Source organism: Lygodium microphyllum, chromosome 7 (genome assembly GCF_053477565.2).
Source record: "Lygodium microphyllum isolate KBCC chromosome 7, Lygodium_microphyllum_v1.1.10, whole genome shotgun sequence".
NCBI lineage: Eukaryota > Viridiplantae > Streptophyta > Polypodiopsida > Schizaeales > Lygodiaceae > Lygodium > Lygodium microphyllum.
The window spans coordinates 153842133-153857437 of NC_141141.1; the positions used below are offsets into that span (position 1 = coordinate 153842133).

At 47.7% G+C, this 15305-nt stretch overlaps 1 protein-coding gene across 1 annotated transcript in view; it reads left to right on the top strand.

Annotated features, from left to right (window-relative positions):
• LOC148034101 (putative phospholipid-transporting ATPase 4) overlaps positions 1–15061 on the top strand; it is a 131096-nt gene extending 116035 nt beyond the window's left edge. Inside the window, exons 8-11 of the mRNA XM_087682107.1 lie at positions 12853–12978; positions 13202–13300; positions 13384–13575; positions 13659–15061. Coding sequence (XP_087538233.1) covers positions 12853–12978; positions 13202–13300; positions 13384–13575; positions 13659–14435 — 1194 coding nt within the window. The 3' untranslated portion in view covers positions 14436–15061. The remainder of the gene's footprint in view (positions 1–12852; positions 12979–13201; positions 13301–13383; positions 13576–13658) is intronic.
• Positions 15062–15305: the final 244 nt, after the last annotated feature.

The window sequence follows — 15305 nt, forward strand, 5'->3', positions numbered from 1 at the left end:
CAGTGTGGGGGGCATGGGAGGTTGGGGAGGGGAGGGGGGGGCGTGTGGTGTGGAGGCTATGGGGTCTCAAGTGAGGTAGTCTGTGGCACGGGTGGTGGATGTGGGGGATTGTGGTCCTGCCGGGTGGGGTGGGCAGGGGGGGGCTACGGAGTGCTCTGCCAAGGAGGCATCACTCGCCCTCCTGCTCCCTGTTGTCAAGGTTGCGTCTGAGGAGCTGGCTATGGCTCCTCCTGCCGTCTCCCTCTCTATCATCCTTGGACCCATGTGAAGCCGTCAGCATCCACCTGCGAGCTTGTCAGCGGAGCCGCCTTGGCTCCGAAACACGTACAATCTGCTGCATGATGCCCAAAGTTGTGGCAGCGCATGCACTACCCTGGTTGCCCAATCACAATGACCTACTTCCTAAAGGAGTGACCTCCTGCCTCAATCTCCGAGAACTTTGGTATACTCTTTGTGTCTTTCACGGCCACTCGTATCTTTGGAACTCCTGCAGCTGTCACTACATCCGCAAAGGAGGCAGGAAGAACTATGCCGAAGAGCCATCCAAAGTCCTCCACTAACTGGCAATACTCTACCACCAGTTGGAGGAAAAGTAAGGTGACTGTGTGTCTGAGAAATCTATTGTGAAAGCATAAATGTCTCCACTATGAAGCCGCTATACCAGGGAACCATGTAAATGACCCCCTTTGTGGAGGCATAGGGCGAGCTCTCCACTGACTCACGAGCTGCGTCTGCTGAGGTGAGTCGAACCATGAAGATCCCTCGGCCCATGAGGACTACCTCCACAATGTGCATTGTGCCAATGCGCAGCGTGGAGTGGAGCCAATCCCACAGCTGGGCCCTTGATGGGGAGTGTTCAACCACCTGACCAAAGATCGTTGTTTCTTTCAACTCCAGCTCTGTGGCACGGACGGCTAAGAGCGATTCCTTAGAGAGGATGATGTGCAAGGTGTTTGACTAGGGGGCACTCGTCGCAGAATGTGCCGGTGTCTGACCAGAGGCTTCCATTGCACATCCCTACTGGGAACCTACCAATCATGCTACTGTGCTACCAGGGGGGGAGGAGCAACTCGAGGGGGGGGGGGGGGGGGGGGAATTGTTGTCTTCAAATCAGTGGTGTGACCACCTGGCCGGGCCTCAAGGCGAGGAGGGCGGGGGGCACACGGCCTCAAGGCAGGTGGGGGGGAGGGAGGACTGGCGCTTCGTGACAAGGGGTAGCTTCGCGACATGATGGCGGGAGTTTTCTAGAACATGAGAGCATGATGTTGTGTATACTTCGAAAGAGCGAGCTAAGAGCTCTCCAAGAGCCAAATCAACTGTACTTATTGGATAATAGATCCCGAGATTAGGGGTTCCCAAAGGAGCCATGAAATCCTCCAGCACACCTACAGCATAACATAAGTCAACACGAGTATTAAGAAAGCAAATCAAGGAGCCAACCAATTGCTTGTAACAAGTAGCATCCACCAAAGGAGAATCGAAATGAGTTGTAGCCGTCAAATCCATAGGGTCGTAATATACTTGAATCCCTCCATCTCACACATAGTTCAGAGCTCCTGCACATACCGCTATTGGGAAATAAACATCCCTCTCGGAGTCTGATAGATGTCATGACCTAGAAAGAAATGAAAGTCCCATATCCGTCATCTCAAACTTCTCATGAAGTGCTGACTTCATTTGTTTGACCATCTAGGCATAGTCACCTGTCACAATGAAGTCGTCCACATAAAGAACAAACAACACACGACCTCCACTTGAGGTATGAACATAAAGCTGGGGGTTGGCCTTGGAATGCCAATACCCCAATCGCTCTTGGAGGAATGAGTCAATCTTCTCATTCCAAGCATGGGGAGCTTGCTTAAGGCCATAGAGGGCCTTCCTCAACCTATACACCTTACCATTAGAAGACCCGAATCCTGGACGCTGGTCAACATAGATCTCCTCCTTCAACTCCCCTTTCAAGTAGGCAAACTTCACATCAAGCTGATAGACCAGCCATGTCCTATCACTAGCCAAGGCAAGCGTTGCACGAAGAGTAGCCATTCAAGTTATAGGGGCAAATGTATCATGGAAATCAATACTTGGGTACTGTGCAAAATCTTTAGCAACAAGGCGGACCTTGTGCTTGTCCAAAGTGCCATCACTACGGTACTTGGTCTTGAAGACCCATTTGACTCATTATCTTTTGATGAGAAGGCTTAGGCACAAGGTACGAAGTGCCATTCCTCTCAATCGACTCCAGGTTTTTCTCCATCGCTCACTGCCAATGATCATGCTATAAAGCCTCCTTCATGGATCCTACATGGAACGAGTCATCAAACAGTAATTAGTGTACATAAGCTCAGTATGGTGTGCCCAGTTCCTTCAAGAATACCGCGGGCCATCCAATGGTGGTTGCCACTCCTCAAGGACCCCCTCAATCCCTGTGTCATGAAGAGTGTCACGTGTCCAACAAGGAGGAGGCCTCGTCACTCACCATCTGCAGAAGTCTCTAGAAGGTCCATCAACTACTAGGGCTGAACCCATGAGTCCAATGACTAAAAGATAGGCTCCTCATCCAAAGAAGAATTCCCAAGAGGCATGGGCTCCAAAGGGACAGTCACTAGCACCCAGCTATCACCCATATCTCCAAGAACGGGGTGTTCCTCACCCCCCTCTGAGGCTGGAACTTCCACAAACGGAATATCACGGCTCGTGTAGACATCCCGCTTAATGGGATCATACAATCGGTAACCTTGAGACTACGAGATATAGGCCACAAGCATATGCCTTTTGAAAGCTGTTTCAAATTTGTCACGTGTTTTCAGAATGTGAACATAGGCATCACACCCAAAGACCCTGAAATAAGAAACATCTGGCTTAGACCCAAAATACGCCTCATAAGGGGTCATATCAGCAACAATGGAAGTAGGGGATTGGTTAAGAATGTGGACTGCAGTAGCCACAACCTTAGCCCATAAACACAGAGGCGTCTATGGATGCTCCATCATGGTATGGGCCATCTCAATCACAGTGTGATGCTTCCGCTCCAATATGCCATTCTCTTGAGGGGTGTTTATGTTGGAAAACTCCTTGTGAATACCAGGATTTGCACAAAAACAAGAATGGTCCTCAGTTTCTGGCCCAATCTGTTCTCCTCGAAGAGCAACCAATCCGTAAAGTTGGAGAAAGCCTCCAACTTCAGCTTCAAAAAATAACCCCATGTCATCCTGTTGTAATCATCCACAATTAACATGAAATACAAGTGCCCTTTAAGGAACTCTGTCCTTATTGGTCCACAAAGATCAGTAGAAACAAGCTCCAAGTGTGCTAAAGACCACCTCAAAGCCTTGCTAGGAATAGCATCAGGAGTTTACTTCCCACGGATGCAAGATACACATAGCTGCTGGCTCACCACAATATCCAACAAACCTCGAACAAGTTGTCCCTTAGATGCCTTCCAAAGATAATCATAGTTGAGGTGGCCAAACCAAGCACGCCAAAGCTTGGATTGTGTCTGAGAGGTAAAAAGAAGAGAAGTTAAGGCAGAACAAGACCACAACTTGTAGCCTATTCTCCTCATAACTTGAAGCAAGGACTTATCTTGATCCACGATCAAGAATCCAAAAGGAATCCACATCAAACTCGACCAAGAGTTCGAGGGCACAAATCTTGTGCACCGAAAGTAGATGGTATCCCAAGACTGGCACATAAAGCACCTTGGATGTATGGGCACCACCTTGCCTATCTGGAATAAGATGCATATTATCCCATCCCCAAATAGGGATAAAAGAACTATCACCAATGAGAATCTGTCCATGCAAAGGTTGCAAATAAGCAACATCTGTTGTAAAAGGAGTTGTGTGCTGGGAGGCACCACTATCAATAATCCACTCCCGAGTGTATGAGGCCGTCAACGCAGCATCAGAGGCCTTCAGGGTCAATGCCTCAACCACCTCCAAGTGGAGGAAATCAATTGATGAGGGGAGCAACTACCACTCCGGAATCCTTTGAAGATTTCTCCTTCTTCTCCTTGTCAGGGAAGTCCTTCTTCCAGTGACTTATCTTGCCAGAGATGTGGCAAGTGGACTCCTTTTCCTTGTCCTTCTTGGATTTGTCCTCCTCCTTCTTTTAGTCCTTTCCCTTCTTCTGAGAGGACTAACCTAACAATGCCTCTAATTTAGAAGCATTGATTCCTTTCAACTACTCCTCTTGGTCTAAGACCATGGGAATCAACTCCTCCCAATGAAGAGTCACCGACTGCCCTAAGGCAATCAAGGCAAAATAAAAACCATTGAAACGAGGTGGTAATTGTGAAAGAAGAGTTGTCGCCATGTCTTAGAAGTGATTACCTTGCATTTTGCACCTGCATCTGAAGCTGCCTCAACTTGTTGATATGCTTCCGTATAAAAGATGACTTGTTGACACTCATGGTCCTCTATGATTAGAATGATTGAAAGTGTGTGGAGGCTAGGCAAAATAAATAGCCCAAAAGAAATGCCAAAAATAATGGAGGTCGGCTGCATTGCCCAAAATCTATCTCTAACTACACATGCTGTGTCACATGGCACCTGCGCTGACTATTGCCTGCTGATGTCACCCACCGTACGGCCAAACTGCCACGTGTCCTTCTTGCTGCAACCTGCCACGTGTCTTGCCTATCCAAGGGATGCCAATCTCTAACACATCTTTGGGAATGTCCTCAACCCGAGACTCCTCATCCAAATCCAAGTTATCTTTACCTTCTACCCCAACCAAGTGCTGATCCAGAAAATCCATATCAATGCCACAAGAAGTCTCCATCTATGTACTAATGTAGTGCAGCGCAGGTCTAGACTCTCTCTCTCTCTTTTTTTTTTCGTAAAAGGTAATTATATTAATTACGAAAAAAATACAAGATTACTGGATTACAAGATACATGATGGCCCAAAGCCATCATGTGAAGAGGTTTTCTCTTTCTCTCTCTCTCTCTTTTTTCTAATTACAAGATACACGAGGGCCCTAGGCCAACGTGTGGGGAAGCCCCGTAGTAATGCACTGAAAAGGTTACACCAATCATGGCAACGACCCAGAGGCAATTGCCATATGCCACGGATGCAAATCCTCCCGAGGGAGCAAGTCGGAGTGTCGGATAATATCTAGCTGCCAATGCAAGAGCCCTTTAAGCCTGGCAATATGTCGGGGTACATTAGTGGCCGAATCAAAGAGAAAAGCATTGCGCGTGGTCCAAATGTGCCAGCATCCCCAATATCTGAAAAAGTGAAATAAGATCTTCTCATGCAACTGTGGCGGTGCGGGATACTTCGGGCGCACAAAAACCCAGTCGAAAGGAGTTAGCGAGGATCCCACCACCGCGCGCCAAATGTGCGACAAGAGTGACCAAATATTCTTGGCGAGCGGGCAGGAGAGAAAACTATGTCGGGCCGATTCCGCCGGTGTGGTACAGAAGAAACAATTGCCATTCGAGATGCGACGCTTGGCAAGGGCCGAGGCCAGAGGAAGACCACCAATCATCACCCGCCAAAGAAAAACCTTGCATTTGAAAGGTGTCTTATTTAGCCAGCCCTCCATCAGCGTTTTCTGCCACCATGACAGCGATTTCCGCAGTTCCCAAACAGTGTTAGCTTTCTCGCCCAGCCATTGGTGATCTTGAACAAGAAGATGATACACCTGATTAGTAGAGGCCTTTTCCAGACTCAGGCGGCCTGCAAGGTCCCAGTCCTGCCAAGGGCGATCCACAGTCAAGGCAGGAAAGGGTTGCCGACCCTGAAGCATCGACGAAAGCTGCTCCCATAAATCACGGTATCCACGCGGGATCTTAAAGAGTCGCCGAGCAGTCCGAAATGGTACGAGGACATTGCGAGTGGCAAGGGTAGCATCCGCAACCGACGTCACACCTAAACGGGCCATGCGATTAAATCTTGGTCTGAGTTGATGTTTATCTTCCCATGAAAGGAGTCTCGATACTGCCAACAATTCCAGCTGAAAGGAGTTAGTCTGCAAGCGGTCCCCTACTGGGTGCCAACGGGCCTTTTGGAGCACCACTTTCCAAGAGCCGACCAAGTGCAGTAACAAAGAGGAAGAGGGACTGGAAACACGAGAGTCAGCATTAAGGACATGCCACCAGGAGGCCCGAAGCCGTGTGTTGCCATGGCGGAGCCCGCTGTCCTCAAGAAAATAACGGGCTATGATGGTCCATGGGTGATGATCCACACACATGGCACGAAAAAGGGACCAACGGAGAGCTAACATATGAGTGTGTGCATCCAAAATAGCTCCTCCACCCATGCGCTTAGGGGTACATGCGTGTGACCATGAAATCCAGGAAATGTCGGCCTGCGGTGAATCCTTCTTCCATAGCATGAAACGGATGGGATGAGTAAGGGCCTTCAAAGTAGTAGGCGTCCATGGCAACAAAGGCAGGAAATACGTTAGCATTGGAAGCATGATTGTCTGGGCCACTTTGAGGCGGACATGGAATGGCCACGCTTGCGACTTCCAATACATAAACTTCGCCGCCAATTTTTGTGAAATCCACTCCAGCAGGGCTTTTGGCCGTACATCCACCCCCAATGGGTATCCAAGATGCCTGACAATGGAGCCACGGGAAACCACCTGGCCTTGCCAGCCTAAGGACTGCAAATCAGGCTCCGTACAACTGAGAATGGCTGACTTAAGGGCATTGATGCGAAGCCCAGAGGCCTGACCAAAGAGTGTCCAAACATCTAATGCCCTTCGAATGTTGTCCCTGTCCGCCTGCAAAATCATAAAGGTGTCATCAGCCAAAGATTGGCTAACGAAGTGCTGACCCAACGGAAGAGACAGCCCGGCCAGCTGAGCAGAGGCTGCCATGGAGGATAACATTGAAAGGACCGGGTGAGTCGCCAGGGCAAAGAAGAGAGGGCTCAAAGGACAACCCTGTCTGACCGAGCGTGCAAGGATAAATGGCTCTGTAACTCCACCATTAAGCATAACTCTGGAGGAAGCCTCAGCACTAATGGTGTAGATCAATCGGGACATTCGGGTACCAAAGCCCATAGCCGACATGAGGTCTGCAATGAAAGACCAGTCCACATAATCAAACGCCTTTTCCAAGTCCAATTGGATCAATACCACTTCCTGACCGGAGTGCCGCGCATAGTCAATAGCCATTTGCACATTTAAGATATTATGCAGAATGTTGCGGCCCTTAATGAAACCATATTGGAGAGGATGCACAATAGCTGGAAGGTGCTTGTGGAGCCGATTCGCCAGCACTTTGGAGTAGATTTTATACATGGAGCCCATCAAAGAGATTGGTCTCCAGTGTTGCAACTTTGACGGCGAAGGGACCTTTGGAATTAGTTTGATAAGGCCTTCTTTCCATGAGGAGGGCATGACCCCCGTTTCCCACACCTGCTGAAACATGGCCACCAATGGCTTCACCAACTGCGTGGCCGAGGTCTGAAAGAATTCATTAGTGAGACCATCCCAGCCAGGACTTTTATCATTCGGCAGGTGCAACAAAACGTCCATAACCTCTTCCTCGCAAATATCCATCTCCAACGCGGCTTGCATATCAACTGGAACCTGCTGGCGGACCAGATGATAGAAGGCCGAGCGGGCATGCGTAACCTGGCTAGAAGGCGAGGAAGAGGAACCAAGAAGTTCCATGAAATAGTTTCTGCACATAGTGACAATGGTCTGCGGATCCGTGACCATGCGACCTTCCGAATCCTGGAGTCTGGTCATATTTTCGCGAGCCGGAGACGCATGCAAGGCGCGAAAGAACTTATGAGACTGGCAGGCGCTATCTTGCATTGTGTCCGTCAAGTTGTGCAGCTTGGCCTGTTGATAAGATTTCAACTGAAATACTTGAATAAGATGGGCCAACCGCCTCTCCAGAGACAGCAGAAAATCATCATCAGGGGAATCCAGGAGCAAGGAACGGACCAAAGCCAGTAAGTCTTCTGCTGCATGTCGACGTCGGCGGCAAAGCGAGGCATGATGGATCCCATACTGGCGAGCAACCCGCTGCACATTAGAGAGCAGCCGTGCAAATGAAGGCCAGCCCTCAGAGGCGAAGTCCAATAAGAACCTCTCAATCAGCTGCTGCATATAGCCCTGGAAAATTGAATGCTTCAAATAAGAGGAGTTGAAACGTAAAGGGAGCCTATCCAGGAATTGCACAAAAGGTGCAATAGAGTGTGCCCGCATCTCAAGCTGGAGGGGGAAATGGTCCGACAACGCGTATTGCCGCAAGACCTTCATTTCCAGCATCTCGCGAAGAAAATCATCGCCCTGCATGATATACATTCGATCCAGTCGCGACCAGGTAGTTGCATATTGTGCGGAATGAAAAGTAAACCCTGAAAAAGAAGGGTGAAGCCACGACCAAAGATCTTGCTTGAGCACGTGCAAAGCAAAGGAACTCCACACCCGGCTTTCCGGCGTATCCATTACCGAATGCCCTGAAGTGGACTGAGAAGAGTCAACACACATATTGAAATCTCCCATCAAGAACCCCCTTCGGCCGAGTGACATGGAGCCCTGCAAAGTGGACCAAAGATCCCGACGGGATGCGGGATCATTCGGAGCATAGAGGCCCAACAGCCATAAAATCTCTCCTTCAAATAAGACTTCGATCACCAGAAAGCGGCCCTGCACATCATTTTTAACAAGGACAGGCTGATATTTCTCATAGACAATCATCAGCACGCCCGAATAGTGCGTAGCATGGGTCCCTGCATAAAACAGACGGAATCCATGACAATCCATCACTTTTCCTGCTTCACCGTGACTTTTGTGCTCAACTGCACACAATACATCCCACTGGTTCTCGTGCAAGACGGTCCACACGGCATGTTGCTTATGGCGAGAGCAAATGCCTCGCACATTCCACGTGGCTATCTTCATGTATTCTCAAAGAAGGAAGTCAGGAACGAGGCACCTGCTGCCTCGATTTCACCTTTTCCGCGAGAGCATCCAGGACACCCTCATCCAGAAAATCAGCCAATACTGCAAAAGAATTCTGGCGACCTGCTTTGGAGGTAGAAGGGAAATCCACTGCCTTGGGAGAGGGGCGGGGATAACGCCGATCCCAGGGAGTAATAACATTTCCTTTGGCATCGAACGCCAGCTTGGCAGGTGGGCCTCTGGGGCCGTCGGTATAGGCTCTCCTTGGAGACTGATTGCGGGGGCCCGACGGGGCCGTAGGACGCGCAGCCTGCTGTGAAGTGGCCATTTCTTTCCGGCGCGTATACGTGCGCACGGAATCCTGGGAAGCGGGAGGCCCAGGATCCGCCAGGCCTGCATCCAACTTTTTACCTTTTTTAGGACGTGCCTCAATCCAGTCAGTGCGACGGGAATCCACACTCAGGACCTGTTGTTTGCCTTTATCCATGACATGAGGAGACTGAAGGGCTTCCTGGGGCGTGGCATCAAGCACCATGTCGTCCTTGGACAGCACAACCTGCGCATCCTCCGAAGACGATTGCTTTTCAGGGCATTCGGCCATGAAATGCCCCAATTTACCACATGAAAAGCAGTGGCCCGCAAAGTTGCCCCATTTTAAGCGAAAATACAAAGGATGCATGCCCGAACAATTGAGGCGAAGCCACGCGGGCCTTTTCCTGGCCGTGTCCCATAGCATGCATAAACGGTTGCGGTTCATCGCCCTGAGGCTTGGGGGAACCAGCACTGTTCCCACAACTGCCATCGCATCCTTCAACATGGGCCAATAGACCGCCGGACAGTTTTCCACCTCCACCTACACCGGGCATTCGCGTTGAAGCAGACGCTGGAAGTCGGCCATGGGGCGCCATGGCACAACATGAACCAAGCGGCGATCAAAGAATAGCGGCAACTTGGACAGGAGCTCAGCGCGATGCGTTTCCGATTTCAGCAGGACCTCATAAAACCCGCGAGGTCCAAGGAAGATCTCCTCAACAGACTCCCCTTGCAATAGATGGTGCAGCCACTGGCGAATATGCGAAAGCACTGGGATCCTGCCAGTGAAGAAAAGTATAACTGCACGGTCATAGAACACCGAGAAGGATCGCAAGACTGATTTGGGGTCCACCGTGGCTTCCAGCACATCATCCGTTCCCGCAACAGAAAAAGATTCGGTATTATGCTGGACATAATCGCCGAGCAGAGTATTGGCGAAGTCCAGCAAATGCTCCCAGTCAATTTCCTGCGAATCCACAGGATCAGAGGCCACTTGCGCATAGGAGCGTTCCGGAGGACTCATTGGCTCATCAGGCGTATGCTTGGAGCGTTTGCCGGCAGGCGGCTGTTCAGAACTCGGCGGCAACTCCTCCGTGCATGGCACCATATCTTCCGGCTCCTCTGCATCCGAATCAGGGCCAAGGGCTGCCACCGTCCGGTCAAGAAAATCCAAATCCAGGCCAGCCATACTGTTGTCTTCACACAGAGGGCGAGCTCTCTCTCTCTCTCTCTCTCTCTCTCTCTCTCTCTCTCTCTCTCTCTCTCTCGTGAGGCAGAGGTGCACGTCTGTCTGCCTCAGTCGTGGCCTGTCCAGAGATAGTGTAGGTGACGCAGAGGGCAGGGCGCAACCCTAATGATGCAGGTTTACCCACCGGCACCCACCGGCAACAGACCGAGTACGGTGGGCAGACGGGGCAACAGCTAGGGCGTACTAGTTATCTGGATAGGTGGCATAGCCGTCAACAGCGCGCAACGAACCGACGATGAGGCGGGCGGGATGCAGCAAACAGGCGACGGGCGTAGATGCAAGCGTCAACGGAGAGGGGGGCGTAGGTCCAGGAGTCAACAAGGCAGTGGAACAGCGACGGCAAGGTTCGACGGCAGGGCTCAACGATAGCGCAGGAGCCAGAATCCCGTCACTAGGTCACGGGGGCATTGGGTCCGCCATCGCCCCCACTCTCTCTCTCTCTCTCTCTCTCTCTCTCTCTCTCTCTCTCTCTCTCTCTCTCTCTCTCTCTCTCTCTCTCTCTCAGCCTCAAAAACGTCTTTGCCACTTGCATGGGCTACTCTCTCTCTCTCTCTCTCTCTCTCTCTCTCTCTCTCTCTCTCTCTCTCTCTCTTTGTTTGTACATCGAGCTTTGGTCTCCGCAGGAGTCCTCTTATCAACACTATCAACCAAGATGCAGTGGCACATGTTGCACTTAATGGGGGAGTCACAGATGAGATTGCCTTATCTCATTCTCTTCGTCAAGAATACCCTCTCAGTCCTTTATTGTTTGCATTGGTGACTTACCTAATGCTCTCTTTGCTAGATAGGATGGCTAATGATGGGGAGATTGTTGTTTTCTCTCTTCCCAATGGTCCTCAACTTTTGGGTCAATCATTGGCAGATGATTCCTTAATGTTTCTTAAGGTTGACCAGACCAATGTGGATCAAGAAATGGCTTTTGTTTGGTTTAGCCTCATGTCTCCATATTAATGCTCAAAAATGTACATTGTTTTCTTATACCGAGACTAATTTGCAAGCATTGGGTTGGCAGGGAGTAGTTGTTTCTAAAGGAGATATTACCCAGCACTTGGGATATTCCATTGGTGTGGACATGCCTCCTAGAGCATTGCTCGATTTGATGTCCTCCCAAATTCATGACAAGTTTATGTATTGGAAATCTCAAGTTGGCCTCTTCATGTGCAGCTCAAAGTGGCTCAATCTATCATGATTAGTATGGTCTCTTATTTTTTACCCTTGCTTCCTTGGACCAAGAAGTCTCTCTTGGAATTGGTGCGGCCCATTCACTTTATACTGTGGAAAAAGAAAGGCAATCATTTGGGTTAGATATGGATATCTTGGCAGCATGTTACTACTCCAAAATAGTTGGGGAGAAAGTGCTTTGCAATCTTCATATGATAGCTTTGAGAATGGCAATTTTGCAAGCCTTATGTGTGTAGAGTCATCCTTGGACTGATGTTGCTAATTTTTTTATTAAGGAGACTAGTATCTTCCAGGGTCGCAAGGTTATCCAAGCGTCTTAGTGGCATGTGCTGGATTCCACACAGCCTCTTAAAACTTCATAGTCATTTTTGCTTACCCATTTGATTGCCTCTTCACTTCATAGTTTTGGCATCCCCCTGATCTCCAAAAGGAGGCTAGTTCATTATAGGCAAAGTGTTGGCCACTTCTAGGCTGCTTGATTGGTCGAATAAAGATTTACAATGAGACAAATTTAATCGGATAGCTAGATTGGGGCTGTAGACAATACACAATGCTGTCATTCCTTGGCAGTCCCATCTTTATTCTTTTCGTCGCATATGCCAGTATTTTCATGTGCCTAGAGGCTATAGCCACATCTGGTCGACCTTCCAAGTAGCTTCAATGGTATAATCCATTGCCTGCTTTTCAATCGATTTCCCCTTGGAAAGATTGGATGTTTGTGAAATCCATGTGACTTGTATTCAAGAATTACTATTATGTGGACCTAGTTCTCCCTGATGTGGTTGTTCCTTGGTTGGATATTGTTCATGCTACTCCTATCACACTGCCTGCGTGATATTTGTGTGCTGTGTTATAGTAGCCTTTTGGCTTGACTTGTAAATTGTTATGATTTTCTGGCTGGCCAGAAGGCCTGATGTAAATACCTTTATTTAATTAAGCTTCTTGACAAGAGAGAGAGAGAGAGAGAGAGAGAGATGTTGCATTTTTGTGTAACTTTTTAGTACCCTAGTCCGGGGATTTCCCGCACGTTGGCCTATGGCCCTCGTGCCTCTTGTACTCGTGTAATCATGTAATCTTGTACTTTCTTCGTAATTAATACAATTACCTTTTACGAAAAAAAAAGAGATGTTGCATTTACGAAAAAAAAGAGAGAGATGTTGCAATCATATGGAAGGTACAAAATCTTTGTACTTATTTGATTTCTTGTATGAAATTTTGAAGAATTTAATGAACAGATAACAAAACTTGTTAAAGAAGGCACAAAGATGACAACATTAGGAATTGGTGATGGTGCAAATGATGTTGGCATGATACAAGAGGCAAATATTGGTGTTGGTATTAGTGGGGTCGAAGGAATGCAGGTATTCTTCAAATGCTAAGTTGCTAACAATGTCAAGGAACTGTAAGGCTGCCAAGAATGACAGTTTCTAAATTCATGCACAAGCTTTTGCCATTTCCTAATGAGTTACATGCATCTTCATAACCTATACATCCATTTCTAGAAACAGCTGAACTGCCTTACGTCACTATACACCAGACGTGCCACATCTTGTTACTCACCAAACTTTGGCCGTGTTCTTGAAGGCAACAATGGCCAGTGATTTCTCCATAGCGCAGTTTCGGTTTCTAGAGCGCTTGCTGCTTGTACATGGTAATTGGTGTTACCAACGGCTTGCATTTATGGTAAAGTTCAAATGCTTTCTCTATAGCAGTTTAAACCTAAAACTTGAAAGCTCTCGTGTTAAATAATGTTCAACCTGTCGCAGATCTGCTATTTTTTCTATAAGAATATCAGCTTTGGGTTGACCTTATTCTTCTATGAGGCTTACACAGTATTCTCAGGGCAGCCTGCTTATAACGATTGGTACATGTCCTTGTACAATTGTGTCTTCACTTGTCTCCCAGTCATTGCTCTAGGAGTGTTTGAACAAGATCTTCGTGCAGAAGTAAAATTACAGGTGGGATAATGCTGATGAACCTTGTCAAAGTGAATAATCTCTCAGAATTAGGTTAAGTTACTAATGCTTGCACCCCTATGCAGTTTCCACCTCTGTATCAAGAAGGAGCACAAAACAGATGCTTTGGCTGGGATCGCATACTTGGATGGCTAAGCAATGCTTTCTGCAGTTCTCTTATCATTTTCTTCTTTGTAGCAAGTATTTTCCACCATCAGACATTCCAAAAGAGTGGCCAACTATCAGGCCTGGACGTTTTTGGAGCAACGATGTACACATGTGTTATCTTCACAGTGAGCTGTCAGATTGCCTTGGCCATGAACTATTTTACTTGGATCCAGCATGTACTGATATGGGGCAGTGTCCTGGCATGGTTTATTTTCCTCATTCTATATGGCTATATCAGCCTTTCTATATCTCCATCTGCCTTCAAAGTCTTTATTGAAGTTTGTGCCCCTTCTCCAATGTACTGGATCACAATCCTTCTGACTGTTTTGACTGCACTGCTTCCATACTTTACCTGTGTTTCTTTCAGGGACTATGTATGTCCTTTAGACCAGAAGATCATTCAGGAAAAGAATTACGTGGATAATGGTTCAGACTGGTTGAATAATGAGAGACGAAAGTCTGCAGAGAAGATGACTGTCGGCCTCTCAGCCGGAGTAGAATCAAAATTGAAAGTCTGGGGAGAAATCCTGGAAAGCCAACATGGCATTTCTATTGGTGACACCGTTAATGTTCAGGGCAATGAGGAGCAGCCTCACCGCAGTTCTTCTGAAAGAATTCGGTGGATCTCTTGTCTGCAAGAACTCTTGCATGGCCATCCATCACTAGTTTGTAAGAATGATGTCAACCCGGAATGATTCTCGTCAGCTTAATGAGCTTCTGCCCCAGTTTGTACATTGTTTGTGGATACAATCGATGTTGCTTTCACTTGCGATTGAATACGTCATTAAAATTGTCACTGATTTCCATTGTATGATCATTTTCTGGAACGTGTAGCTGTAGAGCGCAATTGACACTGATGCTTATTCTCTCTGTTCATTATTGAACAATTTTTGTGTTGGACACAAGCTATTTTCATCAACGTCTCACATCTTCTCGATATATTTATGGCAACCGATGAGTTTGACTACCTGGGCATAATCAGCTTGCAAAACAACGCCTTGCATGCATCAAACAGGATGCAACAAGGGCAATGCTGAAGAGAACAATCAGACGTACTTATAAGGAAGATTCATATAATGATATTGACATTGTACACCGAGTATTGAATGAAACATGGAACCTAAAACCTGGCTACTTCCATAGCAAACCGTTCTACAAGCAGTTGGTAGCGTCAGCAATTCTAAGTCAGTGTCTGCAGCTTGTGTGACACTCAAGGATGCATTGTTTTTAAGGTTCTACAAATGTGAACTATGTAAAAATTTGCATGGCTCATTTGTATACACTCTCATTAAGCTTATTGTATATAAAACACGGAAGGATTTGCATCATAGCTTTGAGTAGCTCAAGAGGCTCCCTCTTTTGTGCAAAATTGTCACTTAATTGGGGCAAAAAAATCCATCACTTTTTGTTCTTAGTGCATTGCTAGAAGGAGATCAATAAATCAGCCAAGGAGGAGATTAGGCATGGAGGAGGAGGTCAATACATCAGCCAAACAAAAGCATTTGGTTTATAGTTTTAGAAATCAAAAGGGGAGAGAGAGAGAGAGAGAGAGAGAGATCGTAGGA